The 15,866-nt window shown below is 41.7% G+C and overlaps 1 protein-coding gene across 1 annotated transcript; it reads right to left on the reverse strand.

Annotated features, from left to right (window-relative positions):
* Nucleotides 1-836: 836 nt before the first annotated feature.
* Nucleotides 837-14,540, reverse strand: snx18a (sorting nexin 18a). The gene is made up of 2 exons (XM_061038533.1): nucleotides 12,789-14,540; nucleotides 837-2,313 (listed from the first exon to the last, which is right to left on the reverse strand). Exons 1-2 carry the CDS (start codon nucleotides 14,338-14,340, stop codon nucleotides 2,060-2,062), a joined length of 1,806 nt encoding a protein of 601 aa, XP_060894516.1. The 5' UTR covers nucleotides 14,341-14,540; the 3' UTR covers nucleotides 837-2,059.
* Nucleotides 14,541-15,866: the final 1,326 nt, after the last annotated feature.

Raw genomic sequence — 15,866 nt, forward strand, 5'->3', positions numbered from 1 at the left:
GGGGGAAATCTTCTTTGATAATCTGACAGTAAGAACGTATCAATATTCATAAGTCATATCTACAGAGCTGGCTGCTTCTTGAAACCCCGTGGTAATGAAGCTGCAGCATTCTGTGACCTTCTGCTCGCCATCACCTCTGTCCAACTGGATTGGCCAAAACAGACTCTGTTGCAGTCTTTTCTGCCTAGAGATAGTAAACAGAAGGCCAGCATTGCACACATCTTTTGACGTGCACGGACATACTTTTTTTTTTATTTTTTTTTTTTATCACATGTGTGAGGGTGAAAATGTTATCTTTAAAGTGCTGTGATGGTTTTCTTGGTTATAGGCGGTGACGATGACAGCTCATGAAACATTCCCCTAGCTAATTTTGACCTTTTCCTGCTCACTACGTGTTCACTGTCATCCTCTGCGGTGCTTCTAACAGTGGCCAGATGTCCCAGATGGCTGGCCGGGCTCTGCGCTGTCAGCAGATCTGTGAGCAGAGTGTGAGCTTAGCATGAAACACTGACAAGGCACACAAGTCCTCCAGGGACACAGCCGAGGAAACCTGCAGAGCCGAAACAGTTTGCTCTCTATGTCTTTGGGCTTTCATTAAACAATACCGGTGGCTAAATAGCACAGGTCATATAAAGTCTGTAGTTTGAGTGTCTGAGGCTTTGAAGGACCATTAATTAAATTAATGTGTCAGCACATTCACATTATTACATTTTCTCTTTCCCAGTTGTTTACTGTACTTAGCCTAAGACCCTTATCTCAATTAGTTAGATATCTCCAGTCTAATAAAGAGTGATGATATATTTCAAGTGCATGACAAACCACACAGGACCAACCAGCAGCTTTCTGTGAAGGAGGAATTTATTTTGTGTTACTGCATCAATGTTAATCTCTCCATTTTCCAACCAACATCTTGAAGGTTATAAACAGCAGTTGAACTGTCAAAAAGTGTGCTATTAAAAAAAAAAAAAAAAAAAAGACCGCATTATTAAAACAGGGGAGGAGCCGTCTAACAGTCTGCCTCTGATCGCTACCCAAACACTAAGCCTGAAAAGCAACATTTGTTGACAATATCAGCTGTCTTAGAAAGTGTCCATCATACACGTCCCTTTTAATCTGCAAGCACCAGTGCTGGCTGTGCCGTGTTTAAGGCGTTGGTTCCTGTTGTTAAAGCAGGTAATCCTTTTCTTGATCCTAATTGTTTGTCCCACTGTGAGTGTTGAAAACAAATGGGAACAATGTGGGGAAAAAAAGAAAAACCCACAATCAAACAATATTATCTCCCTTAACGAATACTGCCCTTGATCAAAGCACAGTGATGAAAATGTTCTAGCTTTGTAAAAACAAATAGAATATATTTCTACGTACAGTTATATAAAGTTTTTACTAACTAGTAAAAAAAATGACTGGAGGCGTAATCTGAAGGCACTGCGAGACAGTGGTGACAGAGCCCGCTCAGGGAGGAGACTGTAAACATTTCTTTCTGTTCGTCTGAGGTTGGAGAGACACCAAAGGCAGTGGAGCATGATTACTCCTGGAGTGGCAGTCACTTTAAATAAGCAGTCAGTTAAAAACTGTGTTGCAAGGCTTAAAAAAAAAAAAAAAAAAAAAACATTTGATACTGTATATGAAGTTTTGCACCTGGGATGCAGGTGGCAGCAGCAGCAGCAGATACAAGGCTCTCTCTCTGCAGGTCAGAATGATGATTAGATTTCATTCACCCATGCACCAGAAAGAGTGTCGCAGCATCACCACTGATCTCATTAAATCAAAAGGCATAAGACTTGTTTTTGTGTCAGTTATTAAATTACATTTCCTCGCTAAAACAAGGACATCCAGTCCCCCCCAAAAAATGTTGCCAACGCACACAGAGGAACCTGGATTTAGTAGAAATGTCCTTTTACTGGAGTGTAATCTCCTTCAATGTCCCTCCTGCTGGATGAACAGCATTCACAGTATGTGGTGCTGGCTGCTGCTTGCCAGGTCTCCACTGGCTGGCCGAGGAAGGTGCATGGTCATGGATCGCCAAGGTTCTTAACCAACAGGTAAGGCCATCCATCCATTATGCATTGTCATATTTCTGCAGAGCCTCCTCCAGCTTGCCTGTGATATTTTGGAAGAAGGATATCTGCTGCTGAAGGTAGTGCTGCATCTGCGCCTTGAAGTCTCGCACGCGGATCTGGTGGAAGTGCTGGATCTCAGCCAGCGTGGCGCAGGAGATGATGTTGCAGCGCTCGTTGATGCCTTCTGCCTGTGCCCGGTCCATCTTGCCCTCCTCCACATGCTTGTGGCTCTCTTTCACTTTTGTCAAGGCCCCTGTTTTGGTCGACAGAGTACAAGAAAAAACAGATTAGAAAATTAGAATTGTTATGTTTACTTTTTGCTCTATGATGAGAAAAAGACAAGATGCTATTTTAACCCCATGTGGGAAAACAGCCAAGAAGAAAGCAATGTTCCTTCCTTGAGACATGAGCTTTATACCAAACACTGAACTCATCTAACATGCATCTGACTTCCATACAGATCACCAGGAAAGTTCATTATTAACCTGAAAATCATTTACCACTGAGATCCAAGAGCACAGCCCGATAGTATATTAAGAACTTTAAGGAACTGCTCAAAAATAGTTTGATGAACACTTTGTCCCAGAATCCCTGAGAACCACATCTGTGTCTATATTTAGGGAATGTGAGGGGGCCGGACTCTAAATGAGTCTATTAGATTATGTTATTTTAAGGTCTTTTCTGGACAACCATTTAAGGCGATTCTGCTGGCAGTTTGATACCATCTACCAATGACTGTTGGCATATTGGGCGTAAAATAAACATGGAGAACCGCTTTTAAATTATGAACAACTCTGATTTGTTACACTGAGCTATTCTTTAATACTGATGTCATGGTTGAGCAATTTGCTGTGAGCTAAAGCTCCCTCTGAACAACAGTTGTCCAGTAATAGCCTAGAAACCACATCAAGGTACAAATGTCCTCTCTAGTAAAAACAATGAACATTGGGCAATAGTAAAACAGATATTCCGATTAAAAGCAATCAGTGTCTATCATCGTCTAACAGACGACATGAAGCTGTGGGAATAGATGTAAAAGTCTTAGTGATTCTGATGAAACCAGCAGTGAGCATTAAACAACTTCCTTTTCCCTGTGGTGTTTATGTCAGCAACATAAATGGCTCCACTCATCTGTTGAGCCTCAGTTCAACAGTAGAACTGAAATTATACAGAGAAGAAAGGAACTTTCAAAAAGTGTTGGTTTGTTGAATGGAGGTCTGATCGATCACTTGTGATGCATTCACCAACGCTTGCTGATATGTAATTGGTCAATACAGCTGGGACTACAAAAACAAGAACACTTCACAATCCAGACCCTCGTGCACAGAGTCTACATTTCTATGTACAATCTGTAAATAGAGATTAACCTTTCTAAAACTGAAGACATTTAAAATTGTAGATAAAAGTATAGATCAAACAGAGTGTTCATCCAGTTACCTTGACATGCTGCAAATGTTAGCATATCCAGCAAACTAGCTAACTGTAGTGACTTACATCTAAATTGTAGTTATTCCAAAAGCTTTTTGTCTGTAATAGTAAACATGACGTTACAAATATGATCATAAATTATACATCTGAAGAGTCTTTCTTGTCCAAATATAACATTTCAGCACCCCATGTGGTGTTTTTCTTGGCTGCAATTAAGAGTCTGACCTCAGATTTTCATACTTGAGATGAAGAGCTACAGTACAGTATGCAGCGGTTTATGTTATTGTCTTCTGCACAGATCAGGTAGAGCTGTTCATTTTTTTTTTCCTGGGATGACAACCTTTAGCCTGAATGTGTTTAGCGTGGATCTCTGAGGAGCTTATCTCAGTCTTATCTGAAAGACTACTAGTTTGAAATATACCACCTGGAAACATCACAGCATTTTCTGAAATTAAGGAATCTTTTAATTTAAGTGAACTTTGACAAAGTCTGAAATTTTCCCTTTGAACAGAATGTTAAACCTCTTCAACAGTGACGACAGAGGGCACAGTTGTAGTGAAGGATAATTAACAGATCCTTTCAAACTAATTATTTCATATCGAGAAACTTTATTATTCAAGCTACTTGATGTTTCCAATCATGTTCATTTGCTTTTTGTCAAGTCAAAGTTTATGTATAGCACATTTAAAACAACCTCACTTGACCAAAGTGCTGATAAAGTTAAAGATTATCCATTCTTGTTGGACAATAATTTGTTCACTACAGGTGGGAGTGCATCATTTTGAGGTCAGATTGCACCTCTCCTACACATCTATCAAGAAACTAACTTGCAAAGAAGAAATCTCACGTATGACACTCATACTGAGAGTATGACACCGCTGAGTTTCCACCCTGACAAGAAGAGCTTTGCTGTCGTCTGCGTGGTGGACTCTTGTGGCAAAACTGGATCGAGTCATGTTGGTTTACAAACCTCCCATTTTGACACATGTCAACCGTCACTGCAGAATCTTCGTCCTTTTTTTCTCCAAACCTCTGCAGAGTTTTTGTTGCTGCAGAAAAAAGCCTTCAGCCAGACTGGTGCCAAAACCAAAAAAAAAAAAATTAGCCCCACAAGTTTCCAGACAGATGGTTGGATGGGAGCAGAAGGCCGGGTCAAAGCACCCTGAGCTCATGACAGATGACTTATCAAACTGTTGACATTCCCTGACCCAGTAAAGGAAGAAATGTCTGCAGCGATACGCTTTGCATTGAACGTAAGCGAAAGTGAAAGGCTTAGACCTTCTGTCTGATCTAACCACCAAAAAATGTCCAAGCTGAATTCCTAGAGGACAAACTAAGAACGAAACATTCCTTTGGGCTGTGACAAAATGTTGGAAGCTGTTTTGATGAACTCTGCAGCCTTTGAGATATCTTAACCAAACGCCTCACTGCTAGTGTATGTTGTTGAAAATGTAGAACATTTCTTCACTCCAGTTTTGAACCATGAAGACTTCTCTTACTTTATGTGTCTGTTTGTGTCACTTTCTGACTTTCTGATTTATTGGGGGGATAAGAAAACCTGAAGCAGACATGCATACTGATTATAACTAAAAATGTTGAAGCCCTTGGATGTTTTAAATAAAACCTGCTGTAAACCTATTCTTCTGTCTTAGATCTTTGTTAATATGTCAGAAACATTGCTTGTCTTTCTATTTAGAAACACAGGTACCAACACTGACTGACTGTATACAGGTAAGATGTTAAAGAATGTAGGTCACATGTAGTAATCAATCTAATCAACAACATGAACTAAGAAGAGTACAACGTCAAGCATGGCTTATCCAGCTGACAGTCATCTCTGATCTCTGACTTTAAGGCCTCAGGGGAAAGTGAGATTTTATGCCCTGAAGGCATGAAGTCAGACTGTGTTGTCCTGTCATTGGATTTTCAAGCCTTAACGTGAGCTTAGTCACCAGCAGCGGCACTCTGGTGAAGTCTGATTCAGCTGACTGTTTCCTGAGATGTTACCACAGAGGACTCACTGACCTCAACCTGCATTCATCTGCTCATTTTCTGTCTAACCTTTAAGTTCACACACACACAAAAAAAAGCCTCATGGCTGCTTACCACAGCTAAACACTCAGCAAACACAATCAAATTTGCTGACGAAATCCTCCCAAAAAGACATGTCTTTGCCCTCCCCCCCCCCCCCCTCAAAATCTGCCCAGTTTGCCTTCTGGCTGTCGCTCCCTCAGCCGCAGTTTAACCCAGATCTTTGAAATTCCTCTAATGCACAACAGACTGAACATGACAGAAAGAGACGCAAAGATAGAAGCAGAGCGGAGACAGGGGCTGGAAACCAGAGAGACAAGAACAAACACAGCTGTCCAAAGACTTAAATGCCAATCCCAAAGGTGTTTACTGTACCTTAAAGGTCTCCAGCTTCCTGTGCTTTGAAGCTCACTAATGGACTACAGGGGAATAATTGTTACCATGGAGACTTTATGGGAAAGGACCAAGAGTTCAGTCAAACAGAAGACAGTGTCAGCAAGCTGAACTTAACAAGACATCAGTTTTTTATAGATGCTGCAAGATGCAACTACTGAGTCAGGAAGGGCTGTGACATCAATTCTACTCAATGTTGATTTTATTCTGCTAAATATTTCCTAGAATTTGATTTTCTTTTAAATATTTGGTCTTTTTTACTGTCAAGAGAAATATACAGTTTATTTGTGAACTTTCAATACGACTACAGTGATGCTCCAGTAACAATTCTGCCTACCCTGTTCTCACTCATAATTTCCCATGTTACATTCTGAAGCGTTTCAATGACGGTCAGTTTTAACAAGCTGGTCTTATCCGTCCAATAGCTCTACAACACACTCTCTTAAATGAGCCTATCATTCAGCTTCTCTATTTTGACTTTTTGCCTTTATTGATCGGAGAGCTGAGGAGAGACAAGACCTGTGGGGAGGAGAGAGACAGGTTGACGTGCATCACAGTGCTGAGTCCAGGAGTCAAAACTTGCAGCCGATACACTTAGGACTGCAGCCTCTGTATAAAAGGTGCCAACTTTATAATACATTTATTTTCTGCTTCAGGCTCAGTCAAGCTGTTGCATTTAAATGTTGCCTCCACCTACCAATCACAGCCCAGTCTAAGCCGATGTATTCATCTGTCTCACTACCATCACCAGTAGTAGGACTCCAAGAGGAGAGGGGGAGACATTGTACAGAAACTATGAATAGAGCCCCCTGGATTAGAAAATCTCCCTGTGAGGTTGAATTCAAAGTCTTTTTTTTTTTTTTTTCACAAGACTTTATTATCATATATCATCTGATAGAATAAACTGTTATTGGTATTTCAGACACAAGTCTCTTCTGACTAATAAATAATCATGATTAATATAAATATTTGAAAGATGTAAATATAACAGTCGTCAGTACAGAAGAGCAACTTTTGACTGCTAATTCATTCAACATTATATTTGATGTGTTGTTGTACAGCCCTTGCTTATGCTATCTTTGCTTTCCCAGGTTACAAAGTGGCATGATAGCACTAAATTAGATACATAATAAACGCTGTAATGTAAGAGTTAGAGCTATCAGCATCATCTACAGTGATTAATGAGGGTTGATGCATGCTGCTGTGTCACATTATAAATAAGATCTATTCCTGATGAACGCCTCTGATAGAAATCCTTCCTGGCTGGTTGGAGGTGGCATCGACTCCCCCCGGACTAACTGCAGGCAGCAGCTTCAGCTCTTACGTAATCCTCCTGTTACACAACAAGAGCTACTGCGAGCCGGTGACCTGAACAACCAGCGGCAATCCCCATCTCATCACTGCACCACCTCTGTCATCCATCTGTGCTCCAGAGGACATTTTCACAGCCTGAAACAAGTCATGAGACAGACCTGCACAGGAGAAATGTCAGCCAAACGTCTGACTTATCGGGAAAACCTGAACTCTATGTTCATGAAATCTAGCTTCTCCTTTGTTTCCTGCCTTTGTGTTATCCATGTGTGTGATAAGATTTTGATGAGATCAGATGCAATCTCAGTGCTGCCTGCGTAGATATAAAAATAACAATGGAAACAGCAAGAAAAGAGTAAAGTCAAAATGCAACTAAAGCAGACCAAGCTAAAATGATTTCATCCACAACATCACTTCTAAAGATTACATTGATTAAACACAGATAGGCTTTAGCTTATCCTGCTGGGTTTGTGTGTAGGAGAACTGATTGAACAAGAAAAACTGATCATTGTGAACTTTGGTTTGCAAATGTGATTGAAGACAAATGTCTTCACATCTAAGTTCACTAATATGTTCTGCTTGCTGCAAATAGACTATTTTGTCAGCCTGATATACAAACAGTCTTCACACTTTGACTCACTTAAAGCTCCTGTGAGGAGTTTATAGCTGGTTATGAAACAGACTTAAATGAATACTGATGCCTCTTGATGACCTAGAAAAGCAAAGGAGACCATCAAAAACAAGATTGATTATGTCTATATATAGTTAGTTTATATGCGTGTCACTCCTGATGCAGGGTAGGTGTCAGACAGGCGATTAGCAGCTCACTGTTAAAACAACCTTTTTATAAAATGTTAACGCCAAAAATGAATTGTGTGCCCCCCCCCACACACACACACATTAGCCATTAAAAAGGACTGGATATTGTATCAGAAAAAAACACTAACGGGATGACTAGTGGCCTAGTGGTTAGTTCACCCGCCTCATGTACAGTGGCTACAGTCCTCAAAAAGCGTGCAGCCCGGGTTGGAATCCGACCTGTGGCTTCTTTGTGCAAGTCATTGATGCTCCATCTGTCCTTGAGCCCCCCACCCTCCCACCCCACAAAAAAAAAGGAGAACACTACTGACACATGTACAGTAAAGACCAGCAAAGTTATAATAATGCTGTTTTGTCCACAGGGGGTGCCAAAATCAACAAAACCAGTACCAGTAAGTTCCACACAGGGACTTTAATAAAAACATTTTTTTCAAAGATGGGGGTGGTCTGTCCTATTTAAGCTGAAGTGATGATATTCTACAGCCTAAAGTTGAAAAACAAGTTTGTCCTCTAAAACGCACTGCAGGCAAGGTCAATATTATCACACTGAGGAACTTGGAAGTGTTTGAACAAGAACTTACAGCACTGAACTGTTTGCATTTCAAAATATGATTTAAATTAAATTAAATTAAATTAAATTTCAAAAGACAAACGGTTTGAGATAAATAAGGAATATGTTTTTTTTTCATCCCTTCATAAGCTGCTGGACCTTTAATAGAGCACCACATATGTAGTCAAATGTTTGCATATGCAGCTCTTACTGCTATTAAGGTTCAATTACGCTAAATAAAAGCATGTGAACTTGAGTATCTTCATTTACAAAAGCACATTTATCCTCTTTGGGAACTGGCCACAGCAGCGTGAACTCTAAACTTGAACTGTAAACAGTAAGCGTTTATGAAACCTTCTTCTCCTTTCCTCCTTTCCTCTTTCTCAAGAGCCTGACATAAATAGAAACAAAACAACCTGATGCTGTCACAGCCACAACATCAGTTATGGACAAAAATAAACAGTACAAGAATAAATAATGTGAGGCTCAATATGTTTTTGAAAGCAACACCAGACATAATGTCAGCATTATTATCAATGTGTAGCTCCATGCGGATGGCTAATGGCGTCCCTGAAGAGGTGGAGATCAATAGGATAATACTCTGTGTCCTGATGTGGGACAGATGGGATTACATAAAAACCTGTGTGGTGCCTGAGGCCCTAATGACACAGATATAGGAAGCAAAAATTGAATCCAGCCAAAGATACGACTGAGTGCTTAGAAGAACCAAGCAGTGATAAGTTATCAAATGATAACCCTTTAAATACGGTCGATGGCCAATCTTTTTACTCTTAAACGCTACTTGTACAGTAACTGTTTGACTTGTTGAAATCTTCATTACTCTCCCACCAATGCATTGCTTTAGAAATATTCAGTTCATAACTGGTGAGTTTATGTTAGCCCACTTGTGCTGCGGAAATGTGTACTCTGGTCGATGACATCAAAGGAAGTGGTCTAGCTTCTCCTCAGGTGTCAGACAAGGGACAAGACAGAACATCAGCACTTGTGGACATTTCCTCTACACATTTATCAGGAGTATTAAAACAATATGCGGACAGGATAGAGGGATGAAAGAAGGGAAGTGTTTTCAAGAAATGTGAGCGGCCGCAAAATAAAGCCAAAGGTAGACAAAAAGGCCAGACTAACTGCGGAACATGTTCCCAGCTGGTTCGAGCCGCACAGTTTTGTCCTGACACATTAATGTGCAGTTGAAATTACAGCTAACAGTGTTCATGGTTTCATTACAACCTAACCATTCTTTCATGCACCTTTCCTGCTAATTACAGCCGTTTCACTGCAGTGTTATTAACGGTTCTCCAGTTCTTGGTGTTTCCACAAAACCTCCAGGAGAGTAGACAACATAAGTGGACTTTAGAGCTTAAATGTCAAGTAACTGTGCGATTAGTGTTTGCATTCAATGGAACATGGAAACATGTACCGGCAGGCTTTTTGAGTAACAAGCAGCTCTTCAGTTGTTATGAGTGAGAAAGCTGCTGTATTTAATGTAATGCGAGCACATTAACAGTGCTAATATATCACTGTCACTACCATGCTGTATAATGCTGTCTTGTAGGTGCTGGCAAAAAACAGACAGAGTTTTAAACCAAGAATAAACTGGCATGATTTTGAATTTATGTCTTTCAATATATTTTTTTTAATTAAAAATAAATGAGGAATGGTTCTTCTTCACTGGCATAAAAATCTTGCCCCACCTGAATAAAAATAAATAGAGCAACTAAACAGCCTCAGTGCACCTTAAACAAGTGGAGATCAAAGTAATTTCACATTAGGTATGCTGCACGGCGCTCTAATTTAACGTGTTACATGATTCCATCTCTCGCATCAGCTTTGTTCCCAGTCTCCCACTGTGGTGAAACCATGTTTCACTACACTCTGTCATCTTTCCATTGCGCCCGCAGCAAGGTCTGCCATGTGTGGTATCAAATCAAGAGTTTCTTATCTGCAGATTTAGGCCGGGCTTATCACACCACGCTGTGTAACTGGCTGCATCACCTTATTTGGGCTTTGTGTGGCCTACGTGGCAGACTGGATTTGAGCTGACTGGGAAGTTTCTGTCCCACTGCAGCCCAAACACACTCTGTCCCGTTTCCCCTGGTGTTTTCTATTGTGGGGTGAATGGGCCAGTGTTTGTAGGGGACAGAAAATGATAAACAAAGATGAACGAAGACAAGGTGGGGGAGTCAAACACAGGGAATGCTGTTGATAAAGATCTCTCAATCACAACAACATGACTCTGGCAGGAATAAACTTCGTGGATGAGGTAATGTAATCGTCCATGAGAAAAAAAAGAGGAACTAACTCTATCTACTTCCTTCCTTATCTTTGACAATATTGGTGGGTGGAGCATTGTTGGAAACATTTAAGGTTTACATACATTTCCAACTTGACAGGATTCATGATCTAAGAGGTGTCTTTGAACATTTTAATGCAGACAAAGGGTTCCACATTAATCATGGCCCTGATGGATCTTAGTCACAAAAACAATACTCTTTTTGCCACCACAAATGGCCTTGGAGTGGCTTGCTGAGGCAACAACGTTTTATCCTAGCACCAGGAGCCTATCACACATACACTTCCACAAGTATCCGGATTATTTGTACAAGCAAAAGCAAACACTTAAGCTCTAGAACCTGTGGAGCAGAGATTTGACTGATTGCCTTTTTTTGCATTGTTTTTATGAAAACTTCTTTCTGGCCAACAAAAATGTACTTTCAATTTAGAAGCTTGGTGTCAAGTGAGGAAAATCAAATACCTATCTCTGCAGAAATGTTACATATTCACCATTAACACAAGTCACCAGCAACATGCTAAACTTCAGTCGTGGTTGTACAAAGTCACAATTGCAAGTTATGGTTTAAAAGCCAGCAGAAGACATTGCATTGGGCGACTCTGATTGGTGGATGAATTCTAGTTTCCTGGCCAGATCTGAAAGCCGTGTGAGGTCAGTAGGTTAGAGCACTGGGACTGTACATAATGCATGGAATGAAAAGGATTAGTATATATATCATCCTCTAATGTTGGGAGTGTAAGCCCGTGTCTTATTTGGTGTCCGACACGGTAATGTTTCATTTTCATGGGGTTTAAAAACAGATACATGAAAGGCCCACATAAAGGCACAAGCATATTCAGAAACCAGTCCATCAGGGATGATCTTCAGACCGACAGAGCAGGTTATTTTCAGTTGCATAGTTATATATAATTGACTTGTATTTCCCTTTAGGAGAGGATGTGATTGTTCCACATTTTCACACGTGAAAAGAAGTGAGAGCGTCCTTCTACTGCCAAAACGCCAAACCTCTTCCTTTATATTGTTGCCTCTTATGAGAGTGACATTTTGCCACACAATGAGAACAATCACGAGGTTAGGGTCACGTAGGAGGATGGCCTAGATAAGTGCAACATTGACTTTCTGTGCAAAGACACTCGTGGACAATCATTTATGAAGTAGTCAGCTTGAAATCTTATTTTGTGTCCCTGTTTTAATTAAAAAGCCAGGAAGGATATTCTCCATCTCTAACATGTTGTACTTCCTCTGTAATGGAAAACCACATCCAAACAGGAGCTGCCTGTTTGATTCAGCAGGTGGGGCAAACTACGGGAAGAAGCATTTTGACTGACTTCCAAATGCAAACACGACATATTTGTTTTGCAAAGTGACATAAGCTGTAGTTGTAACCCGACTGCTGGCTGCTGTTGGCAAAACTGCCTGAAACAAATAAGGTTGTTTATCCGTTTACAGCCAGCAAACACACTTACATATTTACTTTAAAACCTGATTTTTTTTAAGCTTAGCCAAACATGTGGTAGGAAGCAAGCCTTGCAGAGTGGATTTATGATCCCAGAGGTGCCATACTGATTTATTTTATATGTCGATTTGCGGTGGATTTTAAATTGCCTAGAACACTGGGATTATGAAGCATTTCTCAAGTTTTCACTAAGCTTTGTCTTGTGTGTTTCGTTTTTTTTTTTACCAGTCAGTTAATTGGATTTATGCGGTCTTACTTTTAAAAAATAACTTTAACAGTCATGGGCGAAAATGCAACTATCCATAACATTTTTACCATCCGGTTTCCTGATGCTGTGAATAAACGGAATAAATAACAGTGTTAATTGGCCTACCTGACTCCTGTGAAACAAATGTCAAATGATGTTGATGTGTTTTTTTTTTTTTTTACCTTTCTGGACATGGATGATGTCTGGGTAATTTGCCAAGTGTCCTTGGTAAAGAGCTAATAAATCCATGATTGGGTCGAGGTCCTTTCCTGGCTGCTCAGCAAAACACTCTCCAATGGCTTCATATGTGTCCCCGGTGAAGGAGATGGCCTGGTTTAGTCCAGTAGAGTACACCTGCTGGTCCATCTCAAAGGCCTGGCTAAGGACCTTGAATGACAGCCCCACTTTCTGATACTCTTTCTTAAAGCCACTGATCTGCTTGCGGGCAAACTCGTTGACAGTGGCGTTAAGCGTCAAGGTGCTATCGTCCATCCTCTTGGTGAAAGCTTTGAATCCGTCTATTTTACTCTCCACCTCCTGGAAGTCAAGCGGAGCAGCAGGGGGGCTGATGGTGAGGAAAAAGTTGGCCCCAACCATCTCGTCCTTCTCCGCCTTCCTCTTGCCCTGCTTCCAGGACTTCTCGTCCGTGCTGTTGCAGGTGAGGAAGTGCTGGAAAACGTCGCACCTGGCAAGGACAGGGTGGCTGGTCATGTGGTTCATCCACCATATGAGGCCTTTCCTCCTCTTGGAGATGAAGTCTTCCTCAAAGCGACCCGTGGCCTGCTTCTCGGGGATGTGCGGCACTGAGATGACAGGGAATTTCTCCACCAGCCGAGCGTAGAGCCAGTCAAAGTGCTTATACCTCCTGTTCACCTGGTTCTGAGTGTGGGTTGGGGTCAGCTTGTAAGAGATGTAGCTTTTCATGCCCTTGAACTTGGTCTGTTTAGTGGGGTCGTCAATTGTACAAGCGAAAGGGTAGGGGTTTTCCTGCCACTCGGGACCGTACTGACCCATTACCACACAAATCTTATCCCCGTCTTTCACAAATCCTGCCGCCTCCCCGAGCACAAACGCCTCTCCTCCTGACTTAACGAAGGTAGAAAACCTGTTCAGGTTCCTACTGACTGTGGCCGAACTCTTTGCTTGCTGTGCGTTACCTCTGGACATTGAGGACGTGGTCACTCTGTAAGTAGACGGCCCATTGCCTTCATAGTCGTGATACCTTCCTCCAACCGTCCCTGGCTCATCTGCAACCGTGGAGCTGTCATCCCAGTCATCATCCCAGTCATCATCGCTTCCAGGACTGGACTGCTGGTAGGTGTGCTGCTGCTGCTGCTGCTGCTGCTGTGCTGCTGGAGGTGGTGCAGAGAAAGTGGCGAAAGCAGGCGGAGAAGGTTTGGAAAAGTTACTCTGAGGCTTACTTGAGCCGTCAAAACCTCCGGATGGGATGTTGGCGTATCGTGAGTCCGGGTAAGTGTCACCAGATGTGCTGCTGCAGCTGTTGTTGTTGAACGTGGTGGTGGTGGTGGTGGTGGTGGAGGAGGCGGCGTCGCTTCTCAGCACCTCCACGTAGGAAGCGGGGAACAGACCCCTCTCTCCTTTGCTGTTCACCCCCTCGAACCAGCCATCGATGTCCTGTTCGCTGTACAACGTCAGGACTTCGTTCTCCCTCACGGACACCTCCCCGGGGTTCTCGGAGTTGAAGTCGTACAGCGCCCTGGCTCTGAGCGCCATGATTCACCACAGCTGGAAGCAGACCGGGTGGACAGCGGGCTAACTTACGGCTGCCTCACCGGAGCAGGAGGGAAGAGCAGCGGGGCACACAGGCTAGCTCAGTCAGCCCACAGCCCAAAACTCCGCGTAAAAACTCCGCGTAAAAACTTCCCACAGTGTGAGGAAAATGCTGTTTAAAACCCCTGCGTGGTGTCCTTCTTATTCCGTGTAACCTAAGAGGGAAACGACGGTTGTTGTTTTTTTTTTTTTTAAATCCAGCGATGGCAGTGGGCTATATGTGAATCTGGAACGAAGGTATTTTCCGCTACAACAACATTAATCCGAGCCCCCTCGGTCTCCCTCCGATCCGAGTCGGACGCTTCTGCCTTCATGCGCTGCGCAGCAACCGCACGTCGACCAGGCAGAATAATCGAGGGCGGAGCTACAAGATGCTGCAGTCCACCCAGACAGCACAAATCAACCGCCTGTGAGCAATGAACAATGCTGCTGAGCAATTGTTGAGTGCTTCATTAACACACACACAAAAACAAAAACACACCTCAGAGCAGCCTTGTTAGTGTCTAATGCAGAAAGAGTTGTTCTCAGAGCAAAGAGGAGGTCATGATAAGGAACGTGTTGCCCCCACCTGCTAATGCTATTACATTTTAACCTAATTTTATAAATGTGGCCCACTACGGTCATGAGTTTCACAGAATAATAATAAGTCTTGTTTAGCCAAGTATATAATTGATCTGACTCAGGGGCGGGCAACTGGCGGCCCGGGGGCCACATGCGGCCCCCATCAACCCTCAACATGGCCCTCAGGTACATATTTTACATATCAATTAATTGGAAGTATTTAGAAAACATGACAAAATCTGCCATGAAAACATGAAAATCAGAAATGTGTCCATAATAATATTGGCTCACTGATATGTGTTGAGTTCAATTTGAGACACAATTGACTGTAATAATTCTTGTATGCTACAATTTGGCCCTCTGGCAGTGAGAATTCAATTAAAGTGGCCCCTTGCTGTGACCAAAGTTGCCCATCCCTGATCTGACTAAACACGTATGACTTTATTTATTCTTAATAATAGTGATGGTTATTTTAATAACAATTGGGCTTATCAGTAGGAACTTCTATATTTATATTATTATTAAACACATTTCCATCAAATATTTTATATTTTATCAGAGTTCCAATAATTGCATGCATGGAAGAAATGCATTTGTGATTCCTTTCTTCCAATTACTTAAAATTAGATTTGTATTGTCCTTTTCATTTCTATATCTGTCCATTACATATAAGCTGACATACTGATGCAGAGGTCTATAAATAGCCTACAAAAAGGGTCCTGATGTGATAAATAATCTTTAAAAATTACTGTTTTTTGTCCTTAAGTTCCAGCAAAATGATTAATGCTACACAGCCAGTAATTTCAAATCTCCACTCTCCAGGGAAGTTTTACATGTTTAGAGTTTCACATTGAAAAGACAGATGCGTGAACACCTCCTTTCAAACACAAGTTTACAGTTTAAAAAGA

Source organism: Labrus mixtus, chromosome 5, assembly GCF_963584025.1.
Source record: "Labrus mixtus chromosome 5, fLabMix1.1, whole genome shotgun sequence".
Taxonomy (NCBI): Eukaryota; Metazoa; Chordata; class Actinopteri; order Labriformes; family Labridae; genus Labrus; species Labrus mixtus.

Bases quoted from the DNA above. Each gene is read 5' to 3' on its own strand.
- snx18a (XM_061038533.1), bottom strand. From the start codon at position 14,340: ATGGCGCTCAGAGCCAGGGCGCTGTACGACTTCAACTCCGAGAACCCC. The intron at 2,314-12,788 runs GTAAAAAAAAAA...CGACCAAAACAG, and splicing joins CATCATCCATGTCCAGAAAG to GGGCCTTGACAAAAGTGAAA.